At 48.0% G+C, this 19,480-nt stretch overlaps 3 protein-coding genes across 3 annotated transcripts in view; all 3 read left to right on the top strand.

Moving 5' to 3' along the window:
- Positions 1-3,553: 3,553 nt before the first annotated feature.
- LOC132837326 (histone H2B type 1-O-like) lies at positions 3,554-3,931 on the top strand. Its single transcript, XM_060856994.1, has one exon. The coding sequence runs from the start codon at positions 3,554-3,556 to the stop codon at positions 3,929-3,931; it is 378 nt and encodes a 125-aa protein (XP_060712977.1).
- Positions 3,932-5,218: 1,287 nt separating this feature from the next.
- Positions 5,219-19,480, top strand: part of LOC132837232 (histone H2AX-like) — a 36,363-nt gene continuing 22,101 nt past the window's right edge. Inside the window, exon 1 of the mRNA XM_060856952.1 lies at positions 5,219-5,605. Coding sequence (XP_060712935.1) covers positions 5,237-5,605 — 369 coding nt within the window. The 5' untranslated portion in view covers positions 5,219-5,236. The remainder of the gene's footprint in view (positions 5,606-19,480) is intronic.
- LOC132837125 (histone H3) lies at positions 10,682-11,146 on the top strand. The gene has a single exon (XM_060856825.1). It carries the CDS (start codon positions 10,698-10,700, stop codon positions 11,106-11,108), a length of 411 nt encoding a protein of 136 aa, XP_060712808.1. The 5' UTR covers positions 10,682-10,697; the 3' UTR covers positions 11,109-11,146.

Below are 19,480 nucleotides of genomic sequence, written 5' to 3' on the forward strand. Positions count from 1 at the left end.
GTGTACTGTACCTTTAAGAAAGTTATCAGCTAGTAGAACTATCTGACATCACCAAGTGTTCCAAAAAAAAACAAAGTAACATTTAGTCAAACAAGTAGCTGCCTGGAGACAAAAACATTTGAATTCAACCAATCAGTTGAAATTATATCCCAAAAATATCAAATTCCAATCCAGTTTAAATTGTGTATATTGACAATCTTAAAAGTCAATGACACATCTGAAGCTCTGGAGGTATAAGACCGAGGAAAATTGAACAGTTGGGAGGAGAATTGCCAAGCCCCCAGCATGTAAAAAGACTCCCTGAAAATTATCTCTCTCAAAGGTACCTTTATCAATCAGTGACCTGTGAAGCACAATCTCCAAGAAGAACAAAAGACAACCCGAATACAGAAAAGTACCAAAAGCTGCCTGGTTTTGTGATAAGCAGTTTTGTTTTTAAACCTTGAATTCTATCAGACTAGTATTGTAGAAGTAAGGTTAGAGGAAGGAGTTGTAAGTACTTGTTAGTTAATCACTCTGTTATACTTTAATAAATAAAACTGTTAATCTTTACTTTAACTAGTTCTTGACCTATCAAATTTCCACAGATTACTGCATGGGATAAATCTTTTCAGTGTTGCTGGTTTTAAATTAGCAAAGGGGTTTACCCCATGTCGTATCAAACCAATGCAGACATGGGGAGCATGTCTGTGTGCAAATTGCACACAATGAGCCAAGGCTGGAATTGAAACTGGGTCCCTGGCACCAGTGTGCCACCATGCTACCCTGACGTAGATGCAATAGATAAAATCTTATTCATGTTGATCAACACAGACTTGAAGTAAAAAGTGCTCCTGCAGTTTCTGGCAAGTGTCATGTTAAACAGAGCCAAATATTATAAGTACAGTCATTTATTCAGAGTGCACACGTTGAAAGATACTTTCACATGCATTCATCAATTCATTTAGTTGAAAATGTCAGGTACAGGTTGAAAACTGTACGCAAACATTCACATTGGAGAAACTGACAGGTATAGATTTAAAACAAAGTTCTCATATTCATTAAAAAAAACTGACAGGTACATTTTGATAACACTCACATTCTCAGAACTTAGTACACACAGGCAGATAAAAATGTCACTGACTTCTCATTTTTCTTATTGCCTTCTGCTTTGAGACATTTAAACTGACACAAGCCTGAAATAAATTATTAACTGTAGTGTATATACCCTGCAATTGCTTGACAAATGGAAGGCGTCATTCACCTTTCACTTTATCTCTATCTTACTGTGTGTGCTCACAGATCACATACTGACAGATTCAATTACAAGTCATCGTGACATAACAGTGATGGAGTAAAAAAAACATTCATTTCATTTGAAAGTTAGAAATGTTGAGATATTTGCTCTCTCACATGCCAGTGATTGACAGAAACTGAATAAAAACAAGATTAGAAACAACCATCTGGCAGTTACAGAATGAAATACGGAGTCAGTTGCAAAACAATGAATTGTTAGGATACAATACAACTATCCATTGGTGAGAAACTGACATGGACAGTGTGACATCAGCAGTAATATTGTTATTGCCAATTTCTGCAATGTACAAGATATTTCCCCTTACCAAATGCTGCAGTTGTAAATACATACTTACTGTCAATGCGCAGAAGCTGATATTCAAAGGATATGGGTGTGGAGGGGCGGGGTCCCAACTGAGACTGTTCGAAGTGGTGTTTGGTCACACCCAAAATTGTCGATACTAAATGAGACCCTTTCTTATGTTAATGACTGACACCTCGACAGTAAAAACAACAGGTTACACTTCAGAAAGTTTGAGTTCCAGTCCAGTAACATACTGGCTTGTAAAGACTGTGAAATAGAGTAAACAAAAATGCTTTACCTCCCAGAAATGGATAGGCACAGATTAGAGGAACATTTCCAAATGGCAGGCAAATGGTATAAAGTTTTACCGCTTACATTAGTGTTTGATGGATATAGAATAAAACCTGTCTTGAAGTAACTATTACACTATTACACAGAGGACCAGAGCCTCAATGAACAGGTGTTGAATTCATGCCAAATATCTGAATAATGATTCGATAGATCCAAAATTAAAGTGATACCTATATGACATGCTAATGGTTGCTGGTTAACAGGCATTCGTGTGAAACTGAGAAATGTTCTCAATCCCTGCGTGAAAGTTCAATATTCCGAAATAAAAACTGCAGCAATGTGTTCTGATGCACTGTAGTTTACTTACAAAGCACACAGTTACAGACCGGTCTCTGGACCCACGGTTAGCAATCAAGTTCTCAGAAATATATTAATCCCACAGTCGAGACAAACATTTTCAACCCGTGACTCAAGAGAAGTTTTAAATAGGGACTTTTTTTCATCTCTCTCCAACTCCGTGCAGTTGAGAACGAATTCCATCAACCCTAAACCTAGAAAACACTCTCAGTCTTAGAATCCCTACAGTGTAGAATTAGGCACTTCGGCCCAAGTCCACACCGACCCTCCGAAGAGTAACCACCCAGACCCATTCCCCATTATTCTGCATTTACTCCTCATTAATACACCTGGATTAATGTTCCTACACATCCCGGAACATTATGGGCAGTTAGCATGGCCAATTCACCTTCCTGCACGTCTCTGAATTGTGAGAGGAAAACTGAGCACCCGGAGGAAACCCACTCAGACACGGGGACAATGTGCAAATTCCACACAGACAGTGGCCCGAAACTGAAATCGAATCAGGGTCCCTGGCGCTATGAGACAGCAGTGTAACCACTGAGAAAAGTGGCAAGCTCAATGTTAATTCCAGCCCAGAGAGAGGACCAGAAACAGACATGAAACAAATCTCCCTCAGACTGACAGAAATAGAGTCACCATCCACTTCACATTTCGTTGCAGACTCTGATAGATCCACGTTGGGTCCCACTGTAACCAATCACAGAAACTTGAGTGTTTGGGAATGACTCCATGGAAACTACCCAACCACTCTACCCTCCATCCCTTATTAGCATTATGCCGCCGTCAGTGTAGGGCTTATGCTCGAAACGTCGATTCCTGATGAAGGGCTTATGCTCGAAACGTCGAATTCTCTATTCCTGAGATGCTGCCTGGCCTGCTGTGCTTTGACCAGCAACACATTTGCAGCTGTGATCTCCAGCATCTGCAGACCTCATTTTTTACTTTATAGAAAGGGAACGCCAAGTTGAATAAAGATTCGTACACTTTGTGTCTTTCACTGTGTCTCACACCTGCACACACACACACACCATGGGTGCTGGGGAAAAAATAAGCACTACCGCAGTTAGGCGGTAGTGTGGGAGTTAAAAGAGAAAAAAGAAAAAAGAAAAAAAAGATTCGTACACCTTGTGTCTCTCGGCGTGAATCAAGTCTGTACACACACACACACACAACATGGGTGCTGGGTAAAAAAAAATAAGCACTACCGCAGTTAGGCGTTAGTGTGGGGGTTAAAAAAAGGGGAAAAAAAAGTGTCGGGAAAAAGAAAAAAAGGGTACTCCGAGCCCGCTTTCCCTTATTCTGTGTCTGAAAGTGAGCGGCGCTATGGCTGATGAGAAGAAAGCACAGCAAGCCTCCAAGAAGGGCGCGAAGAAAATCATCAAGAAGGCGCCAGCGAAGGGCGGCAGAAAGAGGAAGCGGACCAGGAAAGAAAGTTACTCCATCTACATCTACAAAGTGATGAAGCAGGTTCACCCCGACACCGGCATCTCCTCCAAGGCCATGAGCATCATGAACTCGTTCGTCAATGATATTTTCGAGCGTATCGCGGGAGAGGCTTCCCGCCTGGCCCATTACAAGCGCAGCACCATCAGCTCCCGGGAGATCCAGACCGCCGTGCGGCTGCTGCTGCCCGGGGAGCTGGCCAAGCACGCCGTGTCGGAGGGCACAAAGGCGGTGACCAAGTACACCAGCTCCAAGTGAAGGACCGGACTGCACTGAAACAAACACATCCACAACCCAAAGGCTCTTATAAGAGCCACCCACAAACTTCCTGACACAGCTGAACCATTTCTTTAAGACTTGTTTGTTTTAGTTTGCATGTGATTCTTGATAAAGTATTTTAAGTTTTCGCACTGCATTCACTTTTATAATTGCTTTGCCATTTGATGAAATGCGTGAATGAAGGGGAAGGGCTGGAAGGGGTGAATATGTCACAAATAGTCCCTCCCCCTGTCTATAGGGAGACAGCAGATTAAGCACTTTTAAGATTGATTTGTTTTAGTGTGTGTGATTTATGAGCAGGTATCTTTCTTCGAGAACTATGTTTGATATTGTAAGCGCTTTGCAAATTGACGAGGTGGGGGGAGTGACTTCATAAGAGAGAGAGCAGATTAAACATAAGATCTTATTTGTTCAAGTTGCTAAAAGCCCTGGCAGAATGTTAACACATACTTTCATCCAAAAAAACCCAAACGGAAGTGCCAACAGCTTTCAGTCGCACGGATGACGCATTTTACCCTTAAAAAAAACATTTCCATTGCGCGGGGTTAATCCGATTTTTCAGAATGCAAATGCAAAGCCCTTTCTACTGTCGGTGAGTGGCTTTCAAAGTTAACTGAGGGAACACCAAAACAGCTGCCGGACTGAAACGTGGTGGTTATGCTGAATCTGATCGAGAGCGATAAGGGAGGACGGCTTTAAGATATCGTCTGAACATCGCCATCGATACTGAGCCGGAAGAATGTTGTGTGCTGCTTTATCAACATGCCGGGGTGCTATTGAAATGTGAAAAGAGCAGGTTGCAGACTGCAGTGTTTGGCCTGTTTTGTTTTAGCTTAAGTTTTGGAAAATTATCCACTCTCAAGATCAGAAATGGACAGATAGTGGTGGGCAAGTGAGGGAGAGTAAGACCGTGAGAAGGATACATTTGTAAAGTAAAAGTAAATTGACAAACGAGTAGTAAGTGTTTTAAAAATCTCCTCTTTTTTTTAGTACTTCGTTTTTCAATGTAAAACATATTCCTTTGTGTGTAAGTTGGCGGGCTTTTCATGTTGTAAAAAAGGCGGTTGATGATTTGGCGCCGGTACTTCCCGCCCTCCTCCCCGGGCCCTCTCCGGATTGGGGAATGAGGCAGATATCTGATTGGGAATTGAAACAACATTAGGAGGGGCTGAACAATGGGACCAATCAGAAATGGCCAACGCATCATCCCTCCCGAAGGTATAAGAGGCCGCAATGTGGGCGGAGTGTAGCATTCTTGCTGAAAGTGTTTGTGCGATAGTGACTATGTCTGGAAGAGGAAAGGGCGGTGGGAAAGCTCGCGCCAAGGCGAAGTCTCGGTCGTCCCGGGCTGGCCTGCAGTTCCCGGTGGGCCGTGTTCACAGGCTCCTGAGAAAGGGCAACTATGCTGAGCGTGTGGGTGCCGGAGCGCCGGTCTATCTGGCTGCGGTGCTGGAGTATCTGACGGCTGAAATCCTGGAGCTGGCCGGGAACGCGGCCCGGGACAACAAGAAGACCCGCATCATCCCCAGGCACCTGCAGCTGGCCGTGCGCAACGACGAGGAGCTCAACAAGCTGCTGGGAGGGGTGACCATCGCTCAGGGCGGGGTGCTGCCTAATATCCAGGCCGTGCTGCTGCCCAAGAAATCCGGCTCTGTAGGAGCCGCTAAAAAATGAAGAGACGTTCCTTGAATCTACCAACCCAAAGGCTCTTTTAAGAGCCACTCACAGCATCTGTGAAAGGGGTTGACCTCTGTCTAATTACGTATTTCAGAGCCCTGGGCTTTGTACTTGACGTCGAGGAAATTTTATCTCCTTTTCATTGGATATTGTTACTGTCTGGGGGAGCAGAGGAAGAATATATCATAAAATGCGATTGCAACAGTGTCTGGAACTACACTATTTTTCATTGCAGGGTCACTGCCTGAGGGATCTGGCTTTAGGTAATGTCCAATGAGTTTAGACTGGTGTTTCGAGCGTCCCCGATCGGGTTTGGCCTTCCATTAGTTTCATAGTTCGTTGAAGTTGGGACTGGTTGGGTTGACCCAGAGCAGTAACGGATCAGTCGCTGAAGGAGTCGTCCCTGACCCTCTACGCTTTACTCGGTTCATATACAGTCTTATCCCCATCCTCTGGAGAGAGAGCGCAGATTGAACACCATTGAGGCATTTTTCAGCTGAAAAGGAGGGGAAGGGGTAAACTGAGACTGTCTAAACTCCAATTTTGTAATGAAAAACACAATCAACGCATAGATTCTCCTCTATAAAACACCCTGCTCTTTTGTACACGTTGGCGGGCATTTTCAAATTTGAAAATAAGCCGTTGATGTCTTGGCGCCAATATTACTTATCTCCATCCCCCGGCACCCACGACGCTAACAGTTAAAGAGAAGAACAATGGGCCCTATACCACTGGAGACGTTTAAAGTGCTCCTTTACAACGCTATCATATTTACACAGTCCGTGGGCGGCACGGTGGCACTGTGGTTATAACCCAGAGACCTGGGTTCAATTCCCGACTCAGGCGACTGACTGACTGTGTGGAGTTTGCACATTCTCCCCATGTCTGCGTGGGTTTCCTCCCACAGTCCAAAGATGTGCGGGTCAGGTGAATTGGCCATGCTAAATTGCCCGTAGTGTTAGGTAAGGGGTAAATGTAGGGGAATGGGTGGGTTGCGCTTCGGCGGGTTGGTGTGGACTTGTTGGGCCGAAGGGCCTGTTTCCACACTGTAAGTAATCTAATCTAAAATGCCAACAGCATTTTCTAAAACAAAAGCCAAACAATGAAATTTCACCACTCTTCGGAAAACATTTTGTTACTGCACTTTAGCTGCCTGTGTAGTCTGTCAGATTCTTGATGAAGGGCTTATGCCCGAAACGTCAAATTTCCTATTCCTTGGATGCTGCCTAACCTGCTGTGCTTTAACCAGCAACACATTTTCAACTGTCATCAATTATAGTCTGCTATAAAGGTGAGGGACGACGTGTGGGCACAGGTTTTACAGTTCCTGTGGTGACAGGGGAAAGTGCCAGGACACCTCTTCCCACTGCTCCCTCGACCATGACCCCACCCACCATCGCCAAACCATCATCTCCCAGACCATACAGAACCTCATCACCCCAGGACATCTCCCACCCACAGCTTCCAACCTCATAGTCCGGGAACCCCCGCACTGCCCGGTTCTACCTCCTTCCCAAGATCCACAAGCCTGACCACCCTGGCTGACCCATTGTCTCAGCATGCTCCTGCCCCACTGAACTCATCTCTACCTACCTCGACACTGTCTTATCCCCCCTGGTCCAGGAACTCCCCACATACGTTCCAGACACCACCCACGACCTCCACATCCTCCAAGACTTCGGTTTCCCCGGCCCCCAATGCCTCATCTTCACCATGGATATCCAATCCCTCTACACCGCCATCCGCCATGACCTGGGCCTACAAGCCCTCCATTTTTTTCCTCTCCAGACGTCCCCAACAGTACCCTTCCACCGACACTCTCATTCGTTTGGCCGAACTGGTCCTCACCCTTAACAATTTCTCCTTTGAATCTTCCCACTTCCTTCACACCAAAGGGGTAGCCATGGGCACACATATAGGCCCCAGTTATGCCTGTCTCTTTGTTGGCTATGTAGAACAGTTGATCTTCCGTAATTACACCGGCACCACTCCCCACATCTTCCTCCGCTACATTGATGACTACATTGGCGCCACCTCGTATCCTGCGAGGAGATTGAGCAATTCATCAACTTCACCAACACATTCCACCCTGACCTTAAATTTACCTGGACCATCTCTGACACCTCCCTCCCCTTCCTAGACCTCTCCATCTCCATTAATGACGACCGACTTGACACTGACATTTTTTACAAACCCACCGACTTCCACAGCTACCTGGATTACACCTCTACCCAACCTATCTCTTGCAAAAATGCCATTCTGTATTCCCAATTCCTCCGCCTCCACTGTACCTGCTCCCAGGAGGACCAGTTCCACCATAGAATACACCAGATGGCCTCCTTCTTTAGAGACCGCAATTTCCCTTTCCACGTGGTTTAAGATGCCCTCCAACGCATCTCGTCCACATCCTGCACCTCCGCCCTCAGACCCCACCCCTCCAACCGTAACGAGGACAGAACACCCCTGGTGCTCACCTTCCACCCTACCAACCTCCGCATAAACCAAATCATCCGCCGACATTTCCGCCACCTCCAAAAAGATCCCACCACCAGGGATATATTTCCCTCTCCACCCCTTTCCACCTTCCGCAAAGACCGTTCCCTCCGTGACTACCTGGTCAGGTCCACGCCCCACAACCCACCCTCGCATCCTGGCACTTTCCCCTGCCACCGCAGAAACTGTATACGTGTGCCCACACCTCTTTCTTCACCTCTATCCAAGGCCCTAAAGGAGCCTTCCACATCCATCAAAGTTTTACCTGCACATCCACTAATATCATTTATTGTATCCGTTGCTCCTGATGTGGTCTCCTCTACATTGGGGAGACTGGGCGCCTCCTAGCAGAGCGCTTTAGGGAACATCTCCGAGACACCCGCACCAATCAACCACACCACCCCGTGGCCCAACATTTCAGCTCCCCCTCCCACTCTGCCGAGGACATGGAGGTCCTGGGCCTCCTTCACCGCCGCTTCCTCACCACCAGCCGCCTGGAGGAAGTACGCCTCATCTTCCGCCTCGGAACACTTCAACCCCAGGGCATCAATGTGGACTTCAACAGTTTCCTCATTTCCCTTTCCCCCAACTCACCCTAGTTCCAAACTTTTTCCAGCTCAGCACTGTCCCAATGACTTCTCCGGACATGTCCGACCTGTCTAGCTCCTTTTCCCCCTATCAACACCACTCTCTCCTCCCTGACCTTCATCCCCTCCCCCACTCACCCATTGGACTCGATGCTACTTTCTTCCCACCCCCCACCCCCATCCTCCTCTAGCTTATCTCTCCACGCTTCAGGCACACTGCCTTTATTCCTGATGAAGGGCTTTTGCTCGAACCGTCGATTTCGCTGCACTTTGGATGGTGCCTGAACTGCCGGGCTCTTCCAGCACCACTGATCCAGAATCAGACTCAAAGGGCCGTATTGGCCCCTTTCTCAAGACTTCAAGGCTGACTTGCGCTTTCAGAGCTCGGTGGTGATGGCCCTGCAGGAGGCCAGCGAGGCTTACCTGGTGGGGCTGTTTGAGGACACCAACCTGTGCGCCACCCACGCCAAGCGGGTCTCCATCATGCCCAAAGACATCCAGCTGGCCCGCCGGATCCGCGGGGAGCGCGCCTAAACGGAGCCTGGCCGGCCCTACACATTCACCCCGAGAGAGAGAGAAACACAACGGCTCTTTTCCGAGCCACTAAACCGTCCAGAGAGAGCCGAAATCCACCCCGGCTTTTGGTTTTACGTTAGAAACTCATGCGTTGCTGTTTTTACACCGGGTTGATTCAGCTATGTTTGACGGAACTAAATCTTGCCGAGATGTAAGTGCCCAGGGACTGACTGATGTATTTGTTTGGCGTTCATTAGCGTCGATCCTCAGCAAGCGGCAGTGGAGTTACACGTTGAGAATTTAACAGTGATCACACAACACAAATGAAGTACGGATTCCATACATGTCTGAGATTAACGTTAAAAATCACAACACCAGGTTATAGTCCAACAGGTTTAATTGAAAGCACACAAGCTTTAGGAGCGCCGCTCCTTTATCAGGTGGTTGTGGAAGACACAATTGTATAACAGAATTTATTGCAAAAATTTAGTGTGATGTAACTGAAATTATACATTGAAAAATACCTTGACAAGATGAAAGGCTCAGCAAACGATCAAGGTATTTTTCAATGCATAATTTCAATGCGCAGACCTACCTTAGATATTAATTGATCTGAATAAATCAAATAAACACACATGCGAAAGTGGAGACCTGTGAATGGGGAAGGTATCACCTCGGGAAGGTTTATTGATCTCCATCTTGTTATTTCACTTCGCGACTTATAACCCTACCGAGTCACGAATGTGACATATTGTAGTATTTGTATTTCACTGACCCGTTCAGGAATGTTACTTTGTTCAGTTTTGATTCTGGGACGCTGCGCATGTTTTCATGGCGTGTTCCTTCCATCTGCCTCTTCCAGACAGTTCAGGCAGCAATTCCACATTGTCTTCGGGCTAATTACAATCTGGAGGGAATAAAAAATAACAGATAAAGTGAGATTCTGTCCTTTTATCGGTGTACACTGTATTAGCTTTTAAGATGTTTAAATTGGCGGGGTTGTTTCGATTGATTCATGGCCGGTACAACTCGGTTGCTCAGTTTGTCTGGGCTGTTTTAAACCCCGCCTTTCCTCCCGCCTGTTACAGACAGATCAGGCAATGATCCCGCCTCCTGTCTGCGCTGACACTAACTAGGTTTTAAAGAATTACGATAAAATATTAAATTTTGTCTTTCTTGCAGTCGATGGTGCTTTTCGTTTGAATATTCAATTTAATTTCAGTGTTTGTGAGGGTGAGTTCGGCGGGCATTTTCAAACTGACCAACTGCTATTTCACGTTACCCAATCAGTCTCCAACAATTCTTTTCCTGCCTTTCTGTCCCTTCCGGAGGTGTTTCTCTGTGGGCTGAGGGACAGGGCTGTATCCAATCCCAGCTCTAGGGCGGGCTCTCCATTCCCTTAAACAGGCAGCACCGCAGCAGCCTCAGCATTGATAGCAGCAGTCTGTGTGTGTTACAGAGAGTAGAAGAGAATGGCCAGAACCAAGCAGACAGCGCGCAAATCCACCGGAGGGAAAGCTCCCCGCAAGCAGCTGGCGACCAAAGCGGCCCGCAAGAGCGCTCCGGCCACGGGCGGAGTGAAGAAGCCTCATCGCTACAGGCCCGGCACGGTGGCTCTGCGGGAGATCCGCCGCTACCAGAAATCCACCGAGCTGCTGATCCGCAAACTGCCCTTCCAGCGCCTGGTGCGAGAGATCGCTCAGGACTTCAAGACTGACCTGCGCTTCCAGAGCTCGGCGGTGATGGCCCTGCAGGAGGCCAGCGAGGCTTACCTGGTGGGGCTGTTTGAGGACACCAACCTGTGCGCCATCCACGCCAAGCGGGTCACCATCATGCCCAAAGACATCCAGCTGGCCCGCCGGATCCGCGGGGAGCGCGCCTAAACGGAGCCTGGCCGGCCCTGCACATTCACCCCGAGAGAGAGAGAGAGAGAAACACAACGGCTCTTTTCAGAGCCACTAAACCATCCAGAGAGAGCGGGAAGCGATAGGGGACCTGAGAGCATGCTGTTGCCACACTAAGTCAGTTCTGTTGTTACATATACTGGCTAAAGTATATTACATATACTTTTGAATCTAGCCTAGCCGGGGGGAAGTAGTTAGAAGGTACGGCTTTCAGCGGCAATGCTTAGTACATTGGCATGAATAGGTCGGGGAATGTTATTTCGGATGAAATCTCTCTCCTCATTGTCTCCCGTGGAGTTCCCATTAGCTGTAACTATATGGTCATTGCTGAAAAAGCAGCGGGAAAGATAGCGCCAAATCATCAACCGTCTTTCACATTTGAAAATCCCGCCACGATGTCGATCATAGAAGGCGGTTTTACAGAAAACAACGCATTCGTACTTAGTCGTTAATTTGCTTTTCGATCATAAAAGTCCAATTCACACAAACTTTCTTTTAGGGTACTGACTCCAGGAGCTATTTTTAAAGGATTCGAGATTCTCTTCGGAGGGATTCGATGGGCCGAATGCCCTCAATCAGTCCCGTCAGGATTTCATGAACATTCTTTGCCGTGAGCGCGTTGATCACGAACACCGCCCTTACATATTATTTTAATATCGTGCTCCCTTATTGCGGAAGCTCCACATTAACCAATCCGGCGACTGTTGTGGTTCTGTTTGATCTCGGTTCATTTTGAAAGCTTCTAACCGACAGCAGGAAGCCTCATTTACATGATTCAATCATCATTCCCACCCAACAGAACCCGCGTGGAGTTTTGGAAATTGAAAAGTCAGTGTAATGTATCTACCCGTGGATCTGTTTCCCGGGGTTGACACTCAGCTCGCATCCCAACCGGGGCTTGTAGCCCCTGGAATAATCAAACGTTAGAGAGTAACTTGAGCAAATAGCAGCAAATAGAGAGAGAAAAAAAAAGATTAATATGCTCCTCCAATTTTGGTGTCATCTGCAAACTTACTAACTCTACCTCTTATGCTCGCATCCAAATCATTTGTGTAAATGACAAAAAATAGAGGGCCCAGCACCGATCCTTGTGGCACCCCCACTGGTCACAGGCCTCCAGTCTGAAAAACAACCCTCCACCACCACCCTCTGTCTTCTATCTTTGAGCCAGTTCTGTATCCAAATGGCTAGTTCTCCCTGTATTCCATGAGATCTAACCTTGCTAATCAGCCTCCCATGGGGAGCCTTGTCTAACGCCTTACTGAAGTCCATATAGATCACATCAACTGCGCTGCCCTCATCAATCTTCTTTGTTACTTCTTCAAAACACTCAATCAAGTTTGTGAGACATAATTTCCCACACAGAAAGCCATGTTGAATATCTTGAATCAGTCCTTGCCTCTCCAAATATATGTACATCCTGTCCCTCAGGATTCCTTCCAACAACTTGCCCACCAACGAGGTCAGGCTCATTGGTCCATAGTTCCCTGACTTGTCTCTACCGCCCTTCTTACCACATTAGCCAACCTCCAGTCTTCTGGCACTTCACCTGTGATTATCGATGATACAAATATCTCAGCAAGAAGACCAGCAATCACTTCTCTAGCTTCCCACAGAGTTCTTGGGTACACCTGATCAGGTCCTGGCAATTTATCCACTTTTAACCATTTCAGGACATCCAGCACTTCCTGCTCAGTAATCTGCACATTTTGCAAGATGTCACCATCTATTTCTCTACAGTCTATATCTTCTATATCCTTTTCCACAGTTAATACTGATGCAAAATATTCATTTAGCATCTCCCCATTTTCTGTGGCACCACATCTGCCTCCAATCAGCTTTCAAAAGTTCTTGCGGAATACTGTCAAAATTGGCCTTTCTCCAATTTAGTAATTCAGCTTTTAGATCTGGTCTATCCTTTTCCATCACTACTTTAAAACGAATAGAATTATGGTCTCTGGCCCCAAAGTGCTCCCCACTGACACCTCAGTCACCTGCCCAGCCTTATTTCCCAAGAGTAAGTCAAGTTTTGCACCTTCTCCGGTAGGTATATCCACATACTGAATCAAAAAATTGTCTTGTACACATTTAAGAAATTCCTCCCCATCTAAACCTTTTACACTATGGCAGTCCGAGTCGATGTTTGGAAAGTTAAAATCTCCTACCATAACTACCTTATTATTCCTACAGATAGCTGAGATCTCCTTGCAAGTTTGTTTCTCAAGTTCCCTCTATAATTGGAGTGTCTATTGTACAATCCCAATAAGGTGATCAGCCCTTTCTCATTTCTCTGTTCCACCCAGATAACTTCCCTGCATGTATTTCTGGGTATATCCTCCCTCAGCACAGCTGTAATGCTATCTCTAATCAAAAATACCACTTCCCCTCTTCTCTTGCCTGCCTTTCTATCCTTCCTGTAGCAAATGTATCTTGGAACATTAAGCTGCCATTCCAGCCACGTTTCCGTAATTGCTATGATATCCCAGTCCCATGTTCCTAACCATGCCCTGAGTTCATCTGCCTTCCCTGTTAGGCTCCTTGCATTGAAATAAATGCAGTTTAATTTATTAGTCCTGCCTTGTCCATGCCTGAGCTGACTGTTTGACTCACCTGTTCTCAGACCCAGGTTCGAGTCGACCAGGCATAGAACTAAAGACATAGACTGCCAATTGTAAGATGCATCTGCTCCTCATACTCAAAGACGGGCGCACGTTTCTTTTCTCGTTTTCCTGGGTTAATATTCACTGTTCATATCCCACCGTGAATGGTGGATCCAAACTGATCAAGTCTTAAAGTGTAACTTCAAGAAATAAAAACAGCTGAAAAATTACTCACGAGAGCTCATATGCTCCACAGCGAGGGAAAACGCGACTGAAGACACAGTAAATAAATAATGTGCAATAATAAAAAAAACCATGTGGGATGAATAGACAGATGCAGAATAAATCTCATTTTCAAACAAAAGAAACTTCAACAATGTCTACATTCAAGTCGAAACCGAATGTCTCAGTGATAACACAGAACCCTAAGCAAGGAAACATCCTACACTGATTGACAGGACCAGTCTTTTTTAAAAATGAGCTGATCTGTCCATTGCTACATGATAGTTTTATACTGATACTCTGTACAATCTATACGATTACATATTTAGCAGGGGAGTGAGTCAGTGGAGCCCAAATGACTGCGTCGGACCCCTGTGCTTAGGCAGGCAGATGTTACACTGTGGTCTTTCCCCACCGCGCCTTGGTGGCAGCTGCCCCAAGCTTCAGCGCGTCCCTCAATATGTAGTCCTGGACCTTGGAATGTGCCAGTCTGCAACACTCAGTCAGGGTCAACTCATTCAGCTGGAAGATCAACAGGTTTCGGACCTCCCAAAGAGAGTATTTCACTGAGTTGATGATCCTCCAGGCACAGTTGATGTTCGTCTCGGCATGTGACCGGAACAGACCATAGTGCACAGAGTCCCGCATCACGGCACTGCACAGGACGAACCTCGACAAACGCCACTGCATTCCTCTCCAGACTTCTTCTGCATAGGCACATTCCAGAAGGAGCTGTGTGACAGTCTCATCCGCCCCCCGGAGCTGCTTCGAGGGCAGCGTGCAGTGTGGCAGAGAGTCCAGGCGTGCATAAAGGATCTCACAGGCAGAGTCCTTCTCACTATTAGCTATGTCTTGGTGCTTGTTGGAAAGTTCTGGCGATGAGGCATTCTGCCAAATGACTTTGACAGTCAACTCAGGGAACCGCTCGATAGGATCTGCCCTTTCCTTTTCTCGAAGGGTCTCAAGGACACTACGTGCTGACCACTTCCTGATGGACTTGTGGTCAAAGGTGTTTTTCTTCATAAATTTCTCCAAGAAGGACAGGTGGTATGGAAAGGTCCAATTACTCGGAGCGTTCCGTGGCAGCGAGGCCAGGCCCATCCTTCGCAACACCGGGGACAGGTAGAACCTCAGTACGTAGTGACACTTGGTGTTTGCGTACTGGGGATCCATGCACCGCTTGATGCTGCCACACACAAAGGTGGCCATCAGGGTGAGGGTGGCATTGGGCATGATCTTTTTCCCCCATTGCCCAGATCTTTGCACATTGTGTCCCATCGGACCCGGCCTAGGTGACTGCAGTGGCATAAGTTCTGGGGATAGGCCAGACCTGTGACACATGTAACAATACTGACAGAACCTCACACCTGATGACCAGGTTTTTGCCAGCGATGGAGAGCGACCGTTGCTCCCATCTGCCCAGTTTCTGCCTCATTTTCCTGATCCACTCCTCCCAGGTCTCGGCGCACGCCCCAGCCCCGCCGAACCAAATACTCAGCACCTTCAGGTGGTCGGTCCTGACAGTGAAGGGAATCGAGGATTGGTCGGCCCAATTCCCGAAGAGCATGGCCCGGCTCTTGCCTCGGTTTGCCTTGACCCCTGAGGCCTGCTCGAACTGGTCACATATGCCCATGAGTCTGTGCACGGATAGCGGGTATGAGGAAAAATCGGCGACGTCACCCATGTACAGGGAGGCCTTGACCTGCAGGCCCCCGCTGCCAGGAATAGCCACCTCTCTCAAGCTCGCATCATTCTTGATGGACTCGGCAACTGGCTCTATGCAGCACACAAACAAGGCAGGAGAGAGAGGGCAGCCCTGCCTGACTCCAGATCTTACAAGGAAGTTATCTGATTCCCACCCATTGATTGAGACTGCACTGGCATTGTTAGTGTAGTGCAGTATGATCCAATTCCAGATTCCCTCCCCAAAGCCCATTTTGGAGAATACATCCCTCATATATGTATGGATATCCTGTCAAAGGCTTTCTCCTGGTCCAGGCTGATGAGGCAAGTGTCCATCCCCCTGTCCTGCACGTAGGCAATCATATCTTTAAGGAGTGTGAGACACTCAGCGATCTTCCTGCCTGGCACAGCACAGGTTTGATCAAGGTGGATTACCGGTCTCAGAGCAGACCTGACCCGGTTGGCGATTACCTTTGACAGAATTTTGTAATCCGTATTCAACAGTGAGATTGATCTCCAATTTTTGAGTTCCTCCCTCCCCCCCCTTCCTCTTGTAGATGAGGGTGATGATGCCTTTCCTCATGGATTCACTCATGGTACCTGCCAAAAGCATACTGACATACACTTCCAGCAGGTCCTGGCCAATCAAGTCCCACAGAGCAGAATAGAGCTCGACTGGTAAGCCGTCACTTCTGGGAGATTAATTCTTTTCGAAGGACTTGGTCAGCTCATCCAGAGATAGCAGCTGGTCCAGCCTCTCTCGTGTTCCTTCGTCTAAGACCTCCGTGATAGAGAACAGGAATGATTGGGAGGTCGCGCTGTCGGTTGGCTTCGAGTCATACAGGCTGGCATAGAAGGATTTGCTGATCCTCATGATGTCAGCCTGAGATGATGTTACCGAGCCATCTTCTTCCTTCAGGCTGCTGAGCACGGAGCTGTCTTTGGAAGAAGAAACGTGAGCACGTCTCGTCCTGCTCCATGGAGTGGACTCTGGACCGGAAGATTATCTTGGAGGCCTCCGAGGCAAAGAGTGAGGCTTGCTGGCCCTTCACCTTCTGGAGGTCCTCTGTGACATCAACCCCCAAAGTCTGCAGCAGGAGCAGGTTCTGCATACTTTCCTGGAGTTGAGACAGTTTCCCCCGCCTCTCTCTCACCTCCCAAACACCTTTGAGGATGAAGAACCAATTGATGTTCCCTTTTACTGTTTCCCACCAGTCCGTTGGAATCCCAAAGAGGGGCTTCATGGTTCTCCAACCTGCGAAATCCCTCTTGAGCTCCTCAATGTTTCCTGGGGTCAACAGCTTAGTGTTCAGCTTCCACGTTCCTTTACCCGCCTGCTGCTTGTCCTGTAAGTGACAGTCGGCCAGCAGGAGGCAGTGGTCAGAGAAGAACACTGGCTTGAAGTCGGTGGATCTGACCAAGAGCATTCGGGACACAAACTGGTAATCTATCCTTGAGCGGATAGACCCGTCTGCCCGTGACCAGGTGTATCTACACTGCGCTCCGTCTGCAGGGGTGCTCAAGATGTTGTGCAGCTTGGCATCTTTGACCGTTTCCATCAGGGTTCTGGATGTGGCGTCCAGTTTACTGACCCCCCCCCTGGATCGTTCATCTGCATCAATGATACAGTTGAAGTCTCCAGCCAGAATGACCGGCCTGGACGTAGCCAGCAACAGGGGAAGCTGTTGCAGGACGGCCAACCGTTCAGTCTTACCCGCTGGGGCGTACACATTGATTCATCTCAAGGGAGCTTTTCGGTATGTAACATCAACGACGAGGAGTCACCCGCCCATCACCTCCTTAATCTCAGAGATGGTGAAGTTGCCTCCCCACAACAGGATACCCAGGCCTGAGGAGCGGTTATCGTTGCCCCCCGACCACACTGCCGGCCCATGGGCCCACAAGCTCGACCATATCCTGGAACTGCTGAGGTGTATCCCACACTCCTGCAGAAACATGACATCGACTTTGACGTTGGCAAGGAAGCCAAACGTTGAAACACATCGCGCAGAAGATTTTATGCTGCGCACATTAATGCTTGCAATTCTTATTCCCATTTTTATCAGGTTGTGAGGTTACCCATGTTCATTTGCCACTGGTCCTACCCCTCTGCAGGAGCTGTCTGTATTCCTGTGGTGAACACGAACTGCTGGACCCTTGCAGGGCTGCGGTAGCTGTCCAGCTCCTCACTGGGCCCATTTGCCCGCTCTGGTGTCAATGGGCCGGGACCAGGGTCTGCGCAGTCCGGTTCTATATCTGACAGCAGGGCTGTCAGAGGGTCACTGCTCCCAGTAACCTGGAGCTGTGTGATGGTGGGGCCTCCTGGCTTTCAACTGGTGGGGGGGTGGTCTTTTCCCATTGCCTCAGGAGGTTCGTCTTTTTTGTTTGGCAGGTTCTTCCCTCCTTTCTCCCCGCAGCGCTCTGTCTCTTCTTTTGGTGATGACCCTCCATGCACCCGTCCTCACCCTCCGAAGAGCTGTCCGTGTCTTCCCCATGTAGCTGCCATTTCCCATGTTTCTGGGAGGTTTTGGCGGCCTGGCAGGTAATCTGCCTCCTTCATTCCCTCCTCCTCCGCTGTCTGTCCTGTAGGAGCTTCGATCGGCAGCTGTACCTCTCTGGTGGCAGTCATCTGCTCCGCTCTGGCCTGTCCTTCTTTTTGTGTGCCCCCAGACCCCATTCCCTTGCTGGTTTATGGTGCCTTGCTGTTCCGCATTCCACTACCGGCCATCTGCACTTAGGTGGCGGCCCTTCATCTTGGGCAGGCCTTGAACATGTGGCCCGCTTCCCCACACAGATTGCAGCTCTTGGCCTCCTTGCATTCTTTGGTTGGGTGACCCTCCTTCTTTCAGTTTTGACAGATCGTGACCTTGCAGTCCGCCGCCATGTGGCCTGACCTCCTGCAGGTTCAGCACACTTTCGGCTGCCCCGCGTGCGTCAGGTACCCTCTGCTCCCTCTGATAGCAAAGCTGGAGGGTGGATGGAGGATGTTCCCACCGGCATCAATCCTCAGGGTTACCTTGACCTGCCGTTTGCTGGTCCAGATCCCGAAAGGGTCAACCACGTCATTGCTTTCTCCGTCAACCTCCATGTATCTTCTCAGGAACGTCAGGACATCGGTTGCTGGAACATAAGGGTTGTACATAAGGTTCATAACAACCCAACTCCTCTGTGCAGGAAGCACACACAATGGGCCCGCCGACGAGATGGAGAACAGCAGCTCCCCTTCCTTTTCCTTGAAGACCTTCAGGAGCTGCTCGCATTGCTTCATATTCCTGAAGGTGATGTCAAAGTAGCCTGCCCTAGGAAAAACCTGCAGGGCAGTACACATCCGCTGCGGTGAACCCACAGCACTTGAGCAAAACCTTCTTGACGAACACTGTCTGATCAACCGGTGTACGCTCCTCCACCTTCTTGACAGTCACCCTGACTATGTTGCCTGGCCTGGGGTGCAGGCAACTGCTGAGGCCATAGCTCTGAGGTTGGCCGGTCCCTGAATTGGCATGAGGCCGAAGCCAGCATGAAGATTCACAAAGAGCAGGTCAGCACAACCAAACAATCCTCCAACGTCCGATCATGATCCAGTGATGATCTCCACGAGCTCTGATGACTCAAACTCCACACCCACCCTGATAAAAACAAACACTTGATCTTAGCCGAAAAGCTGAGAAGCTATGTGAATCACAGAATGGGTACAGCACAGACGCAGGCCATTTATCCCATTCTATTCTTTTACTGTTCTGCATCCAAGTTTTCAGTAATTGTTGGGATTCTGAACTATATACCTGTCTGCTTTTCTCTTCTTTACCCCACAGATTAAGCAAAAACTTAGTATTCACAAAATGCTTA

The sequence above is a fragment of the Hemiscyllium ocellatum genome, chromosome 49 (genome assembly GCF_020745735.1).
Source record: "Hemiscyllium ocellatum isolate sHemOce1 chromosome 49, sHemOce1.pat.X.cur, whole genome shotgun sequence".
NCBI classification, from domain to species: Eukaryota; Metazoa; Chordata; class Chondrichthyes; order Orectolobiformes; family Hemiscylliidae; genus Hemiscyllium; species Hemiscyllium ocellatum.